The sequence below is a fragment of the Terrapene carolina genome, unplaced genomic scaffold (assembly GCF_002925995.2).
Source record: "Terrapene carolina triunguis isolate 2854851 unplaced genomic scaffold, T_m_triunguis-2.0 Scaffold580, whole genome shotgun sequence".
In the NCBI taxonomy this organism is placed as follows: Eukaryota; Metazoa; Chordata; order Testudines; family Emydidae; genus Terrapene; species Terrapene triunguis.
In genome coordinates this window covers 10,031,573-10,047,416 of record NW_020664931.1, presented here as the reverse complement: position 1 = coordinate 10,047,416, position 15,844 = coordinate 10,031,573, and the positions used below count along the sequence as shown (strand labels likewise).

Sequence of the window (15,844 nt, the reverse complement as noted above, 5' to 3'; positions counted from 1 at the left end):
ATCTCATCCAGGTCTCTTGTGGGTGTGTGTCAGTTTTATGCAGCTATCAGTCCCATGTATGCCTTGACTGTCATTCTCTGCTCAAGAAGAAGCCCTGTACTGGAATTTACAAACCATAAGAAAGTTGCCTGAACACTAACCTCTTCAATGGTTTCATCCTGCGGCGTAGCAGCACTGTCATCTGAGTCCTTCTGAGAGCCAGCATCAGCACTTTTGCGGACCTCTCTACTCTTCTTAGGCTTATGGGCCAATTTCTTGACATGCCCATCTGCCTTCCCACTGCTAAGGCGCCTCACTGGACTGGTAAGCCATTTCCTCAGAGTGTTGCCAGGGCGTTTGGGGCCTGGGGAGCTCTGTGCACCAATCATATGGGGCTGAAGTGATGTTACGGAGGCAGGAGGACTGGCATCGTTACTGGAGACTGAAAGAGAGTCTGAGAAAAAATGTGAACAATAGTTTAGAAGGAAAATATTGACAACTGAGCAATTTAAAATCAAGGGAAAGAACTTAAGTAGATTTTAAATACTGATGGTAAAATATGAAATATAAATGAAAAAAGAGAGTCCTCATTTATATTTACATTACAGTAGGAGGCAACTCTAATTGTACCTTTCATGTGACAAATTTGCTAAGAGACTAGAAACGCAGCACAAACGAAATATTTACCCTGATAATGTGGCATTAGCCACAGTGGAACAAATCACGTCTAGTTTAATGCCCTTCACAATGGCTAATGCCACCTGATGACTATGAGGGAAGCTTAAAAACCCCACTACAAACCAGGGCCAGAGTTTTCTCAAATGAGCTGTGATTTTGGATGCTCAACTCGAGACATCTTAAAAAGGCCCATTTTTCAGGAAGTGATGAGCACAGGCTCTCTGAATGCAAGACCCCTTCAAAATGTCTTAACTTGTGCACCAAAATCGTTATATCAATTAAGAATATCTTGGCCCTCGACATTGGTGCAATGATCAGAGAGCACTGCATTATAAATGACCACTCATTTATACACTGGCAAACATTTACAAGACACTGTCCTACTTAACAGTCATGTCCTTTGCCTTTTGCTGATTACCATTTACACATATACACTGACCAAAAGTTCTAATTTTACGTATTTTGTAATGTGCACAAATTCAGTAAAGTATTTTAAAAAAGCCAAAAGGAAGTTGTCTTAAAATGTGTTAATTTTTTTACTCAGCTTCAATACTCATATATACATACGCACAAGCTTCCAGTGTGCACAGTCACCGCAAATGTTCTGTTTAGTTTTGTGACAAACTGATTTATTTATTTATTTAGGATGGTGAAGGGAGGTTTTGAGGGGAAGGGGAAGAAGACTTCAGATAAACTCCAGTTAAATATCTTTTGCTTTAATCTGACCGTTTTAAAAAGGAAACAGCACAAGTAGTTATATTTAAAAGAAAATATGCCCTTGCGCAAACCTCAGGATGAGCAATATTTGTTTCTTTGCTTGAGAATGCCCGAGGTTCTGCAATCAAACAAAGGATAATTCTTCCCCCCACCCCCAATCTAGTAATTATATATACTAGATAAGATCAATAGCAGTTTCCAGTGAGGTTCATGTCACTTGGACTGGACAGTACCCCTATGGTAAACACTCACTGCATTATGCAATGCTAGTACTGCTAGTCTATACTTTTTCCCTAGCCAAAGTATGTTTTCATACAAATTTTGTTTTTAAATTTGAAGGCTTCTCTTACAAATAAAATTATTAGTGTATTAACAAGACCCCATTAAACTGTTCTTGTTTTTTTTCCTCTTTTTTGCCCTCCCCGCCCCTTCCTTTTTTTTTTGGAGTTATCGCTGCAGGTTTCTGTTTAAAAGCCAGGTTTGTGAAAAGATCTTCTTAAACAACCTTTAGCTGGATGGCTTTAGTGCTGGGAGTTAAACACTCTCTCTGCATTCCTTCTCCAAGGATTGGTATAGATACTCAGGGTACGTCTATATCCAGCCGCTAGTTCGGCGGCTGGCAATCGAAGTTCTGGGTTCGACTTATCGCGTCTTGTCTGGACGCGATAAGTCGAACCAGGAAGTGCTCGCCGTCGACTGCGGTACTCCAGCTAGACGAGAGGAGTACCGCGGAGTCGACGGGGGAGCCTGCCTGCCGTGTGTGGACTGAGGTAAGATCGAACTAAGGTACTTCAAACTTCAGCTACGTTATTCACGTAGCTGAAGTTGCGTACCTTAGTTCGATTTGGGGGGTTAGTGTAGACCAAGCCTAAGATCCTTCCTACACAGCTTAAGTGCAAGGGGATTCTTTCACCAAAAATGGTGGGGAACAAATAAAGGAATTTAGAACAATGTTCTCTCTCACTATGGTAGGGACAGCCTGGGTAAGTTCATCTTTCTTGCAGAGGAGCAGCTCTGCAAAACGGAACACATTAGGCTGTTTAGCTATTGCAGAATACTAAGTGCAAACTATTCATTAAGAGCCATATCTGATGTGGAGGAAGAGTTAAAGGATCCAGGAAGAATGCAAAAATACTGCTTTGGGTTATCTGAAAGTGTGGCTTGAGCTTCCCCAGAGATGCCAATCTCACAGACTAAAGACACGGGGGAGCATGTGCTGCCTTTTTATTAATCTCTCCTTGGCATAAGGCTTATTTTCTAGCCTCCAGCCCATCTCAATATTTTCCTGGATATTTGCTAATACATCCTTGGGCAAACAGTCTTCTCTGTAGCAACAGACATGTAACCACTGGGATATTTTAACTTTGGGTATGCAATTCACTAGAACAATGTACGTTATTTGTTTGTGCACACGCATCCTCAGATCACAAAGTACTCGTTTGTAACTCTTACATTTCCACTTATTAGAGGTTTAATGTAATTGTTTGTATTGGTTCATATTGATCTCACTCTCAATGAGGAAGCCTCAGTGTAGACTCCACAGAGTACGTGTGCCATTTCAAGGGTTGAACACATGAGGTTGCTTCCCAATAACAATCCATTGTCTCACTCTAAAGGGATCCCAGTTGCTGCTGACCAGGGACCAGATTCTGCAGTCCTTATTCAAACAAGCAGTCTCCCACTGAAGTTAAAAGGGAATGTATCTGTCTAATGATCATAGAATTAGGGCGCAACTATACAAACACTTCCTCAGCGGCTCAACTTTGTGCATGTGAACAGTGTTACCTACCAGCTCTGTGTTCTTGGGGAACCAGGGTACAGTATCCAGCCTGTCTGACTCATGAAAGACCTCCCCCCCACACCCTCTGCTTGAACCGAAACCGATCAGAAGAAAGACTTACAAAAAGCAATGAAAAGGCTGTGGGAGACACACCTGAACCCCTCCAGACAAGGGTAACAGGATTAAGGAATCTCCCCTAGCCTCATTTGCATCAGAGATGGGACAGGGAGGCATCGCCATTAGCATACAGAATGGAGAACAGAGATTCCAAGGCAAGCACCGCACGGAATTCTGGGACCAGAAAAGCAGGGAAGCACTGCATGATGGGGTGGGGGGGGTCTCTGCTCCAGATGTTAATGAACCTCTGCCTGCACACATCCAGCTCAGTAGTTATCAGACCAATTCTAGTGATAAATCCTTTATTGGTATCCAAAATAGTGAAGCTCCCTAATTGCATTGTGATTTCCCTCCCAGGAACACGGCCCATAGCCAGGAATGAGCAGTTCCTATTGTCTAGCCTGAACAAAACAACTTTGGTATACTCCAGGGGTGAGCAAAGTTTTTGGCCCAAGGGCCACATCTGTGTGGGGAAATCGCACGCAGGGCCATGAATGTAGGGCTGGGGCAAGGGGTTAGGGTGCAGGAGGGGGCTCAGGGCAGGGGGTTGGGGAGTAGGAGGGGGTTTGGGTGTGGGAGGGAGTGTGGGGTGTGGGAGGGGGCTCAGGGCAGGGGTTGGGGAGTGGGAGGGTGTGGGGTGCGGCAGGGGATTGGAGTGCAGGAGGGGTTCGGGGTGCAGGCTCCGGCCTGGCGCTGCTTATCTGGAGCAACTCCGGGATGGCAGTGGCGTGCAGTGGGGCGAAGACAGGCTCCCTGCCTGACCTGGCCCCACGTCCCTGCGGCCCCTGTGTGTGGGGGGGGGGGGCGCAGAGGGCTTTGCGCGCTGCCCTCGCCTGCAGGTACCTCCCCCAAAGCTCCTATTGGCCGCGGTTCCCCATTCCCAGCCAATGGGAGCTGCGGTGGGGCATGCCTGCAGGCGAGGACAGCGTGTGGAGCCCTCTGCCCTGCCCCGCAAGGGGCTGCAGGGACATGGTGCCAGCCGCTTCCAGGAGCAGCGTGGGGTATGTGGCGCCACAGGGGTGGCAATCCTGCGGGCCGGATCCAAAGCCCTGACAGGCCAGATCCGGCCCGTGGGCTGTAGTTTGCCGACCATGGTATACTCCCTTGAGCCATCAGTTTACCCATAAACAAATCTACTGTTCTCCCTTGAACCATTGTTGTTTCCCTACAAAAACCCTCTACCCATGCTCAAGTAAGTGTTCTAGTGCCTGGATCCAAAATCTGCATCAGTTCTATTGGGACTTCATCTTCTCCTGACTGATCATGCTGGGGCCTCTGCCTGTCTCCAGCACTCTGACCCTCAGCTACCATCACCTGGGAACCCGATTGATTCAAGCTTCACGGAGTGGTGAGAACCCAGCTCTCTCTCTCTAGGTATTGCCTTCTGTGATCAGTTATCGTTTTCGAAACCTGACTTTTATAATCAAATTTAAGTTAGATTTAATATTATAACTGTTTTGTTTGTTTGGCTCCCCTATGCTTATTACCTGGCAATAAATAACTTTCATGGTTAAGTTGGTTGCTTCTCTCTCTCTCTGCCTTGCCCCCCCCCCCCGGTTGTTTTTTGGCTTCCTCATTTGCTCTGCAGCAACACTCCTTGTACCTAAGCTAAAGATCCCTGCAGCGCCCAAAAATCCTGTGGGGTTTGCTCATCAAGTGGGTTACTGCCAGTACAATTGTAATGTGAAAGTGGGGATAGGGACATGCTGAACCTGGGACATATGAGGGTGGCAGCTTGGAAGTGCTGCTCGACCCAGTCTGCTGAGTCCAGGGGCATATAAGAGTGGCAGACTGAAAGTGCTGTTCGACCCAGCCTGCTCAGGCGTACTCTATTCCGGTGAGGTGCCCAGGGCATATGAGGGGGACAGCTTGGAAATGCTGCTCGACCCAGCCTACTGAATCCAGGGACATATAAGGGGTCATCTTGGGAGTGCTGATTAACTCGGTCCTCTCAGACACGCTCTGCTAATGTGTATGTTCGTCTGATTCTGGGGCTGGAAGAACCCAGCCCTGGGGAACCTAGGTCCTGCAGGATAGCTCCATTGGGAGGGAACTTGAAGCAGGGAGAAGTAGAGTGCTGTATGAGAACACAAGTGACACAAGCAGTACATTGATAGAATTACAGAACACCCCCCCTGGAGAAGAGTAACCCTAATAAATGAGTGTACCCCAAAGTACCGGGCAAATTTGGTAACAGCAGTCCCATTGCAGGATCAGGACCTTAGGCTCCAGAGCCCAGGTACAAATACAGAACCTTAACTCTAATCCCCTTCATGTTAAGTAAGATAACAGGCACTGCAATGCATGGTTAACAGAAACTCTGATGAAACTGGTTACTTATATTGATAAGTGTCACTGATTAGCAAAAACAACATAAAATTCATCATTTTACATCCATTTGTTAAAGATTAGGAGTAAAAAGCTCCCTAATGGTCATTGTCTTTCACTTTTGAAAAACGGCACTCACATGCTTTCAAAAATTCTCCCCTGGTTTAGCTACATCATACCCAGGTAATTAAAGCAACATTTTCTCTACCATTTACAGTTCTCCATGGGAACCTTAAACTAAAACTGGTTTTATTTTTTCTTTATTGTGACCTTTGACCAATTAGTTTTACAAAGGTTGCTCAAGAATCCTTTATCAGTAATACAGGCTCTAAGAAGAGATATAAGAATTCAAAATGAAACCAAGAACACTGACTTTGTAACTAGAGACAGACTGATTAAGTTTGGGGTCTTCTAGCCCTTACTGTGTCCCAAGAACAGAAAACTTTCCAGCAAGTGTCTGTCCAGTGTCCCACAGCCTCCCCTTTAGAGAAACATTTGGCCTTCTCGTTTATGTTCTAAGAATTTGACACTAATTTCTAGCAAGGCACAGGTACAATACAAGTTAATGAAACTTAATTTATTATCTGTTCAAATACAGACACCACTGGAGCTTAGTAAACCTTCTGTTTTTTTTTCTCTCCTGAATTACTAATGGCTGCACTTTTTTGTTACACTATTCACAAACATAAGAGAAAGTCAATTAAATTCCACCTCTCCCCTAACTTGAAGTAAAACCACATATGTTTCTCTGTTGATGCGGTCAGAGAGTTCACAGAAAGTCCATGAATTAACTTTTTTTTTTTTAAACTGCGCTAAAGAAAAAGGGCAAGAAGCATGGATTCTGACCCTCTGAAACTAAAATATAAGATGACCTCCAGTGCACACACACATTCCTGAAGTTAAGGGGAAACTGGAATACTCCCATTCCCAGCTTTACCAACCCTAGAAACTTGGACATCTGTGATTAATAACTGATTTTTTTAAAATAATGAACCATGTCCAGCTAGTTGATGACTTGAAGTTTTCTGCTCCAGATTAACTATTTCCATATTGCATTGTAATGGTCTTAGTATTTAAAGGTCAGGGTACTACAGGGAACATATTTTCCTACTTCTTTATAAAGCAAACTGAGTCCAATTGTTTCATTGTCTGCACCATCTAAACATTCTTTAATCAAAATAACAACAACACACTGCTGCCAATGAACCCAGGGATCAGTCTGACTAGAAAGAAAGCTGTCTAGACCAGGGGTGGGCAAACTATTGCCCGGGGGCCACATCCAGCCCTTCAGACGTTTTAATTCAGCCCTCGAGCTCCCGCTGGGGAGTGGGGTCCGGGGCTTGCCCCACTCCACATGTGCCATGGCTCCGCACGGCTCCCGGAAGCAGAGGCATCTGTAGGGGCAGCCAGGGGGCTCCGCACGTTGCCCCCGCCCCAAGTGCCACCTCGCGGCTCCCCTTGGCTGGGAACTATGGCCAAAGGGAGCTGCAGGGGCAGCACGTGTGGACAGGGTAGCATGCAGAATGCCTGGCCACGCCTCCGGGTAGGAGCCAGAGGGGGGACATGCCGCTGCTTCTGGGAGCTGCTTGAGGTAAGTGCCGCCTGGAGCCTGCACCCCTGACCCCCTCCCGCACCCCAACCCTGATCCCCCTCCCACCCTCTGAACCCCTCGGTCCCAGCCCAGAGCCCCCTCCTGCACCCTCAACCCCAGAGCCCACACCCCCAGCTGGAGCCCACACCCTCCACACACACCCCAACCTGCTGCCCCAGCCCGGAGCCCCCTCTTGCACCCTGAACTCCTCATTTCTGGCCCCACCCCAGAGCCCACACCCCCAGCCGGAGCCCTCTCCCCCTCCCGCACCCCAACCCCCAATTTCTTGAGCATTCATGGCCCACCATACCTAGATGTGGCCCTCGGGCCAAAGAGTTTGCCCATCCCTGGTCTAGACTGTCAAACTTTCTTGTTATTTCTAATTAACATATTAAATGTAATTTTGGCAATTTCAAAAACACTATTAAACAACCGGCCAACATGCACAAACCAGTGCCAGGTCAATGAGATACTGGAGACGGAAGACTTTGATCTTCTTTTCAAAAATAAAAATTCATGACAAAGGTTCATAACAACCAAAACTAAACTCAGCTGCACAGTACCAGTTCACTGGGCAAGAGATATTGGGGAGGCATGAGAAAGGAGTACAGAAATATATTTTATTCACAGACGTGCATGCACAGTGCAGCTCTAAACTCTGACCTACATTTGGTAAAAAAGATGTCGTGTACAACCACTCAAAACTTTCCTAAATGGCATAAATTTGTTTCTTTCCTGCTGAATTTTCCCAGAATACTTTTGTAAGCCAATATTCTAATATACATCAAAGAACATTAAAAATGTTTCATATTTAACAAGCATCTATAAAAAAGCAACTGACACTTCAAGGACCACACAATCGCCATTTTTATTATGCTTGCAAATGTGGAATTTCCCCTTCACTCTTTGAGGGACAATTTCCCTTACCATGAAAACACTGTAGTAGTTTCCATGGAACCATTTTTTAAGCCAGCCTACAACATATTGGAAACTATTATTCAATATACAAAAGAAATAGATGCTAATCATCTGCAGTGGTACAAATACATTGAGTATTCCTCTCTAGTAAACCAGCTGTTCCTTTCAAATTGTGTACTATACTGAAATATGCTCCATGACATTTCTATATATTATAGCTGCCTTATGTTGTAAACCAAAATATTTTCTAATGGGAAACCTACAGTTCAAAGCATCACTTTTAGAACGATGTGTATGAATATTAGAGACTGGCATAGAGGATGCTATGCTAATTTGTAATGGCCTAGTAGTAATACTCATCATCAACATTTAGAGCTGTCATATATATACTTTTACCTTTTTTCTTAAGAGGTAGTAGCTATTACACATACTGTATGTATTGTAACCAGTCATGGCAAACTGTTTTGTACAACTGGAAAACATTTTCACTTCTGATCTTTGGATAAAATGTACTTCCATTTTCTAAAACAGAGTATAAGCAAAGGACAGGTGGTGGATTGAGAACCTCAGAAAAAAATCTTGCTACCACAGAAAAGATATTGCACTGGCTATGGCAGTTAAAGCCCATCCTCCACCGCCAACCCAACTCTTCTCTGAAAAGAATACCTCCAGAGGTAACCTTCAGAGCCAAGTTCAGCCCTCAAAAGCCCCTAATCTCTGTGCTAAAACGGACAACGAGAGGTCAGTTAAATACTAACTGTGGCTTTTGTAATGTGAACGCCTGTCCACTAGGAAATGAACTGAGACAATGTCTTTGAATAGTTACAGTCACCAAATGTAATCACCCGGATCATACCGGTATCGATTAGAGTTGGAATTCTGACCCTGAAGCTACTGTACAGCTCTTGTTAACAGCGAGGAGATATCTGGCAGGTCTTCAAACAACATGACTAGGATTTTTAACATCAACTATTTAACAAAGGCAGAGAAAGAAAAAGAAGGCTGTATAAGTTCTTTTCTTTCACCTCTTCAGAGGTCCTGTATAAAATCCTTTCAGATGATGTCCAATTATTCACTAGTGAACATACAATCTCAACCACTAAAATATGCACAAAATGTCACAAGTCTCCTCATGACTCAAATAGTCCAAACTTTGGAGTCTACTTTTACCTTGCACTTTAGAAAATAAAACTGGTATCTTTCTCCATGCTCCTCACGAGCCCCCAAGAATAATTTGGAAGGTGGGATACAGTTTGCAAAAACATTTCATAATAGCAAATGGTGCACAAAAATGCTCTATGTCTGAATAAAATAAATGAGTGGCACAGGTCTAAAGGGTCTAATGCACTACACTGTGTCCTTTCAGGATCTCTCAGGTTATTTGTTCTTCAGGTCCCCCACATCCCACCTTCTCTTTTCAGTAGAGCCATGGGTATTAAGATCTTGCATTTAATTATTTTTAAAATTATACCCTTATCTAATCTTGCACACACAGAGGCAGCTTTCAACATGTCAGTGTCACCAATCAAGATTCAAATCCCAACACATTTTAGATGCAAAGATGCCCTCCTTCCTTTCATGCCTGCTGGATAGTTTTACATGCTAACAGAGACTTAAAAAAAAAAAAAAAAAAAAAAAAAAAAAGCATGATGTTGTCCCAGGCCACTTTCCCAGATGAACAGCAAGGGTTCTGTTTCTGCTCCCTGGAATTTAGACCACACGGCTACAGAAAACCAAATCCAAAATCCTGCATGCAACTGAGTGCTAGGCAGTTTTATAGGAAGAGAGAGCGAGTTGGTAGGGCATTTTATTCAACTTTTGGCACTTAGTGGTCAAATTCTCTCCTATTTAAAGGCTGTTTTTTTGGTAAACAGGAAACAAATACATTTTATAAAACATTAAGGGGAAAATCAAACGAAACCACCATATGCTTTTAATAAAAAAAAGTAGGGATTCTCATCTTTTTCCTTTAGTGTAGCTCATATTTTAATTAGTACATCTCTACCCCGAAATAACGCAACCCGGTATAAGACGAATTCGGATATAACGAGGTAAAGCACCGCTCCAGGGGGGCAGGGCTGCGCACTCCGGCGGACCAAAGCAAGTTCGATATAATGCGGTTTCACCTATAACGCGGTAAGATTTTTTGGCTCCCGAGGACAGCGTTATATCGGGGTAGAGGTGTAGTATCTTGGTCTTGCATTTGGAATCTTCTAGACTACCTACCACCTCCCATTCAAAAACACCTGGATCACTGCCCCTTAACATAATGTTCCTCTGATGACTATCAATTTTCTAGTCAAGGCTTTGGTGACTTTTAATTAAATTTAGTGGCTTGAATCAAGGTGCAGCAAACAACATGTGACCTGTCAACTCTCTGTGGACCAAGAGAAAGCGCTCCAACCACAGAGTTCGGGCATTTCTGCCTAAAAAGAATGTTCAACTGTGTTTATACTATGAAAATAGACTAAAAAACAGTGGGTGTTCGCAAGCGCAAATAAAATTCACCAATCCTGCAAACAAAATTTTACATCCTACAGTTAAAGCTGGGTTCTTTCCTTTTTATGCATCATGTCCAGTAATTAAAGTTCCACTGGCCAACTTAGATCTTGAGTTAGATACATTCCACTCTGTGCCTTAAGATACCTCATGTGTGTTCTACACTAAGATATTTTATTTGTGCAAATCAGCTGTACGTAATGGGCTTCCACAGGTATAATTGGTGGAATTTAGTATACAGTTTTGTTAGTGATGCACAAACAATAACAGAAACCAGTTCATGAGGAAAGAAAGAATCACTAGAGTAACAGTTATTTGCCTATATACACAGAGGGAGCAGATGTGAGTTAAAAAAGGTGCCATTTTTACATAACATTCATAGCAGAATGACCCTTTAAATGACGGTGGGTTTTTTTTTTTTTTTTTTTTTTTTTAAACAAAGAGCAAACTCTCCTCCCTCCCCCAAATACTATCTTGTTTTGGGACACTCTATAGCCTCAAAGTTTACACAAACATGAGTTTTCACATCAAAACTTCTATGTACTTTTTGATGCAAGAAAGCTATCCAAATGCAATTTCTAATTCTGAAATTTCAAGAATATCAAGATCTGTACTTTAAAAATAAGACAAAATTAAAATGTTATCAACTCCTATTGAAAAGTACATTTTTGCAGGTTTTCTTCATAAAATTGGACCGCTTTCATAAAATCTAAACTAAACATATTTCAAGATGTTTGAATCTCAGTGTGAACAGTTCCCAGACACTTTTCCAAGAGACACTGATGGGTTCATAGATTCCAAGACCAGAAGGGACCTGTGTGAACATCTAGTCTGATCTCCTGTATAAAATAGGACAGAGAGCTTCCCCAAAATAATTCCTAGAACATATATTTTGGAAAAACATCCAATCTTGATTTTAAAATAGTCAAGACTCCACCACAACCTGTTGTAAATTGTTCCCAATGATTAATTACCCTCACTGCCAAAAATGCACACCTTTATTTCCAGTCTGAATTTATCTACCACCTTCAACTTCTAACCACTGGAACGTATTATACCTTTCTCTGCTAGAAAGAATGAAGAGCCCATTAACAAATATTTGTTCTGCATGTAGATCCTGACAAACTGTAATCAAGTTACCCCTTAACCCTCTTTTTGTTAACTTATAACTGAGCTCTTTGAATCTATCACTTCTCATCCTTTAATCATTCTTGTGGCTCTACTCTGAACTCTCTCCACTTTATCAACATCCTTCTTGAATTTGTGGACATCAGAACCAGCACCAGGTGCACCAGTGCCAAATACAGAGGTAAAATAACTTGTCCACTCCTACCTGAGATTCCCTGTTTATGCATCTAAGGATCACATTTGCTCTTTTGGTCACAGCGTCACTTTGGGAACTCATGTTCAGCTGATTATTCACTATGATATCCAAATCTTTTTCAGTGTCACTAATTCCAAGGATAGAGTCCCCCATCCTGTAATTATGGCCTACATTCTTTGTTCCTAGATGCATACACTTATATTTAGCTGTATTAAAACACATATTGTTTGCTTGTCCCGCTTATCAAGCGATCCAGATGATTCTGAATCAGTGAGACGGTCCTCTTCATTATTTACCATTCTCCCAATTTGTGTGTCATCTGAAACTTCAGCAGTGATGATTTTGTTTTCTTTCAGGTTATGGCTAAAAATGTTAAACAGGGTAGGACCAAGAACTAATCCATGTGCGACATCATTGGAAACATGCCTGCTTGATGATAATTCCCAGTTTACAGTTACATTTTAAGACCTATCAGTTAGCCAGTTTTTAATCCATGTGTGCCATATTCATTTTATAGTGTTCTATTTTTTAATCAAAATCCCATGCGATACCAAGTCAAACACCTTACAGAAGTCTAAGTATATTGCATCAACACTACTACCTTTATCAACCAAACTTGTAGCCTCATAAAAAAAAAACGATATCAAGTTAGTTAGAGAGGATGTGTTTTCCATAAATCCATGTTGATTAGCATTATATTACTCTTCTTTTGTTTTCTATTAATCAAATCTCATATCAGCTGCTCCATTACCTTGCTGGGATTGATGTCAAGATGACAAGCCTATAAGTAACCAGTTCATCCTGTTTACCTTTTTTTAAATATTGGCACAACACTAGCTTTCTTTCAGTCTTCAGGAACTTCACCAGTGCTCCGTGACTTATTGAAAATATACATTAATGGTGCAGCGAGCTCCTCAGCGAGCTCTTTTAAAACTCTTGGATGCAAGTTATCTGGACCTGCTGATTTAAAAATGTCTAACTTTAGTAGTTTCTGTTTAACATCCTCCAGAGATACCAGTGGAATAGAAAGAGTGTTGTAAGGATGTGATGAAACTATATCATGTTTGTTTCCCAAATACAGAAGGGAAAAAACACTTCAGTCTTTTCTAAATTATTATTGATAATTATACCATTTCCATCTAGTAATAGACCAATACCAGTGCCAGGATTCTTTTTGTTAATAATATTTTTTTTTAAAGCTCCTCCTTGTCCTTAACTCTGCTTATCACAGATTTCTCCTTATGTCAACCTGGCTTTCCTTATCACTCTTCTACAATTCCCAACTCCTGATTTAAATTCATTACTATCAACTTACCCTTTTTTCCATTTGTTTTATATATCGATAGATAGATGTATTTTATTTTTATAGCTGCTTTCACTTCCTCCTATAAATCAGGTTAGTTTTTTAACCAGTATGGCCTTCTTCCTTGATTTGTGTGTCTTTGGGCATGCAGTAAGGTGTTCTCAAATGAGTCCCAATTACCATTTTTCTGATAAAATTCTTCCTCTCAGCTGATTTGGCTCAATTGCTTTCAGCTTTATCAAACTGTCCCTTTTAAAGCACCAAGTATATATATTACTGGTCTGGACTTTATTCTGCTTGCACATTATAAATGTGATCATAGGATAGGGAGGCTAAAGTATCTGACCAGGTGTACTGAAAGATTGAAAAAACCTGCTTTCTGAGATGTGCCTTTCCTCCCCCAGGATCACTGAATGGTGAACATTTCATACAGTTCTCTGGACCATGAAAGTTAACATTTAATGTGCAAGTAATTTAATATATAAATCATGTGCCACATCTGACAACTGTTTAAAAATAGCCTGAGGTATAAATTGGTTGCTTCTCATTCATGTGTTTGGAATCTTAAATTTTAAGACAAGAGATCAACTGCATTTTTTAAAACCAACTACAAACTATTGATCTGGTTTATGAAGTTTGAAGCTGCCATACGTGGTACTCTGAGTACTAACTTAATATTTTTTTCTTTAAACAAAGAAAGATAAAGACACTAAATCTTTTTGTGTGTATCAGATATTTAGCACTCATTTATCCATTAAGCATATAGAGAGACTCTCCATTCATTTCAATGGGAGATGTGTGCAAATTCATGGGAAAAAAGACCTTTCAAACAGCACTCGGGCCAATAAACAAATCCAATTTCACAAGCTAAGATCAATTGGGTCTAATGAATATTTTTACGCAACTAACGAAACCCCACAGTGCTGCAGGAAGTAGTGCTGATAATTCAAGTATCATGCTGACATTAAGCCCGGTGTTAAGTTGGCACCTTCTCAACTATGGTTATTGAAGAGCAGGTGTATTTGGCCCCCTCTCCTGGATAAGTAGTTTTTTGCAATTTCGTCTATATTCTAGCTATGTATATTTCCACTATCATTGCAATTGGATAAAATATTCTTCACCGTGACATAAACTGTTTTGCAGGGATGCTCTATGCTGTTAAACAACTGCTATGTACCAAAGAGGTGGCTGCTTTCTTGGTAGGAAAGTGCACTTCCTGGAATGCAAATGGGAAATACTATTAATTTAAGGTTTACATATAACATTTATCATCAAAGCAGCTCTGTGATGCATTTAAGTTCAACCATTATTGGGCACCAAGATTTCTTATCTACCCTCTCAAAGCTGTTTCTGCTGACAAGTAATTATTTTCCTCTGAAAACAATGGTGCAGCCCTACAAATATAACCACAAGGCAATTTAATAGCTTGTCTTGCTATATGCAGCATGACTGTCCAGAACAAGAAATTATAACAAGAACATCAACATCAATACAGATAAACATGGAAATGTTAAGCGGCAAGCAGGGAAAGTTACATTCAGCAACAACTGGCCTAAAAGCAAGCAGTGACAGATGAGCAGAGAAAGACAAGGAAAGAAAGAAGAGATTGCACAGACCTAGTAGGAATCACTAAATTCAAACACTAGTAAAAACACTGCAAGCACTATGCATGCCATGCCTGCGAAAGTGTGCAGAATCTCAACAAGTCAAAGAAAGCTGATTAGAGGAACCTGTCCAAGGTTGCTTTCAATATATAATTTCGGATTCCAAAACATCTGAACTAAACTAGCCATAAGGCTATCTATGTGTCCAGTCACTGCTTGTAAGAGTATGACTGAGGGAGTCAGTATTCAACAGCAGAAGAAGTGGTGTACTGGTAATAATTTCTATCAGGGCATCTTTCATGGAATCCAGGAGTTCTATACCAGTGGAAGGAAATAAGCGGCGGCGGCAGAGGAGGAGAAGAGGAAAGCGTATGAAACAAAGACAGACAGCGAAGCTCAAGAAGGCCAGATGCATAAACAAGCATTTGTTGGTGCTGAGTAGAAGGGAATTAAATTCTTCATTTTTTCATTGATGAGATGGAAAACAAATACATGATCTGCCAAATATGTACTGAACATGTGGTCTGGATTTCAGGAGAGGATTGAATGTAGATCCAATGTAGCCTCTCTCTACTCAGAATGACTGTAAGAAAGTTATACCCCACAAAAAAAGTTCTCTACTGATATCACTGGTGGAATCAAGAGAACATGTGACAAAAAGAAATAGTATGCAGATATATATTGAAATCAACAAGAATGAAAGGTTGACAATGCAAGAGGCACCTCCAAAGTTGCATCTCATCTTTGCCAGCGGTTCAATATACTCTCTATGGACAAAAATCACTACTTACACAGTTTCTTCCCAATTAGAAGTTCAGTGGAGAAGCTTACTGTCCATTCCTGGCATACTATCTGCATGATTTAAGATGCAACTCCAAGTTCACACTTACACCATTTTGCACATCAAAAAATAAAAATCTTAACACTGATTATTCTTGAGAGTTATCCCTCAGCACCCAGATACAGCAATAAACCAGGCTGTTGAAAATCCCTAGAAATTCATCCT

At 41.6% G+C, this 15,844-nt stretch overlaps 1 protein-coding gene across 1 annotated transcript in view; it reads right to left on the bottom strand.

Moving 5' to 3' along the window:
• TRIO (trio Rho guanine nucleotide exchange factor) overlaps window positions 1-15,844 on the bottom strand; it is a 307,445-nt gene that overhangs the window by 52,341 nt on the left and 239,260 nt on the right. Inside the window, exon 34 of the mRNA XM_029913308.1 lies at window positions 141-433. Coding sequence (XP_029769168.1) covers window positions 141-433 — 293 coding nt within the window. The remainder of the gene's footprint in view (window positions 1-140; window positions 434-15,844) is intronic.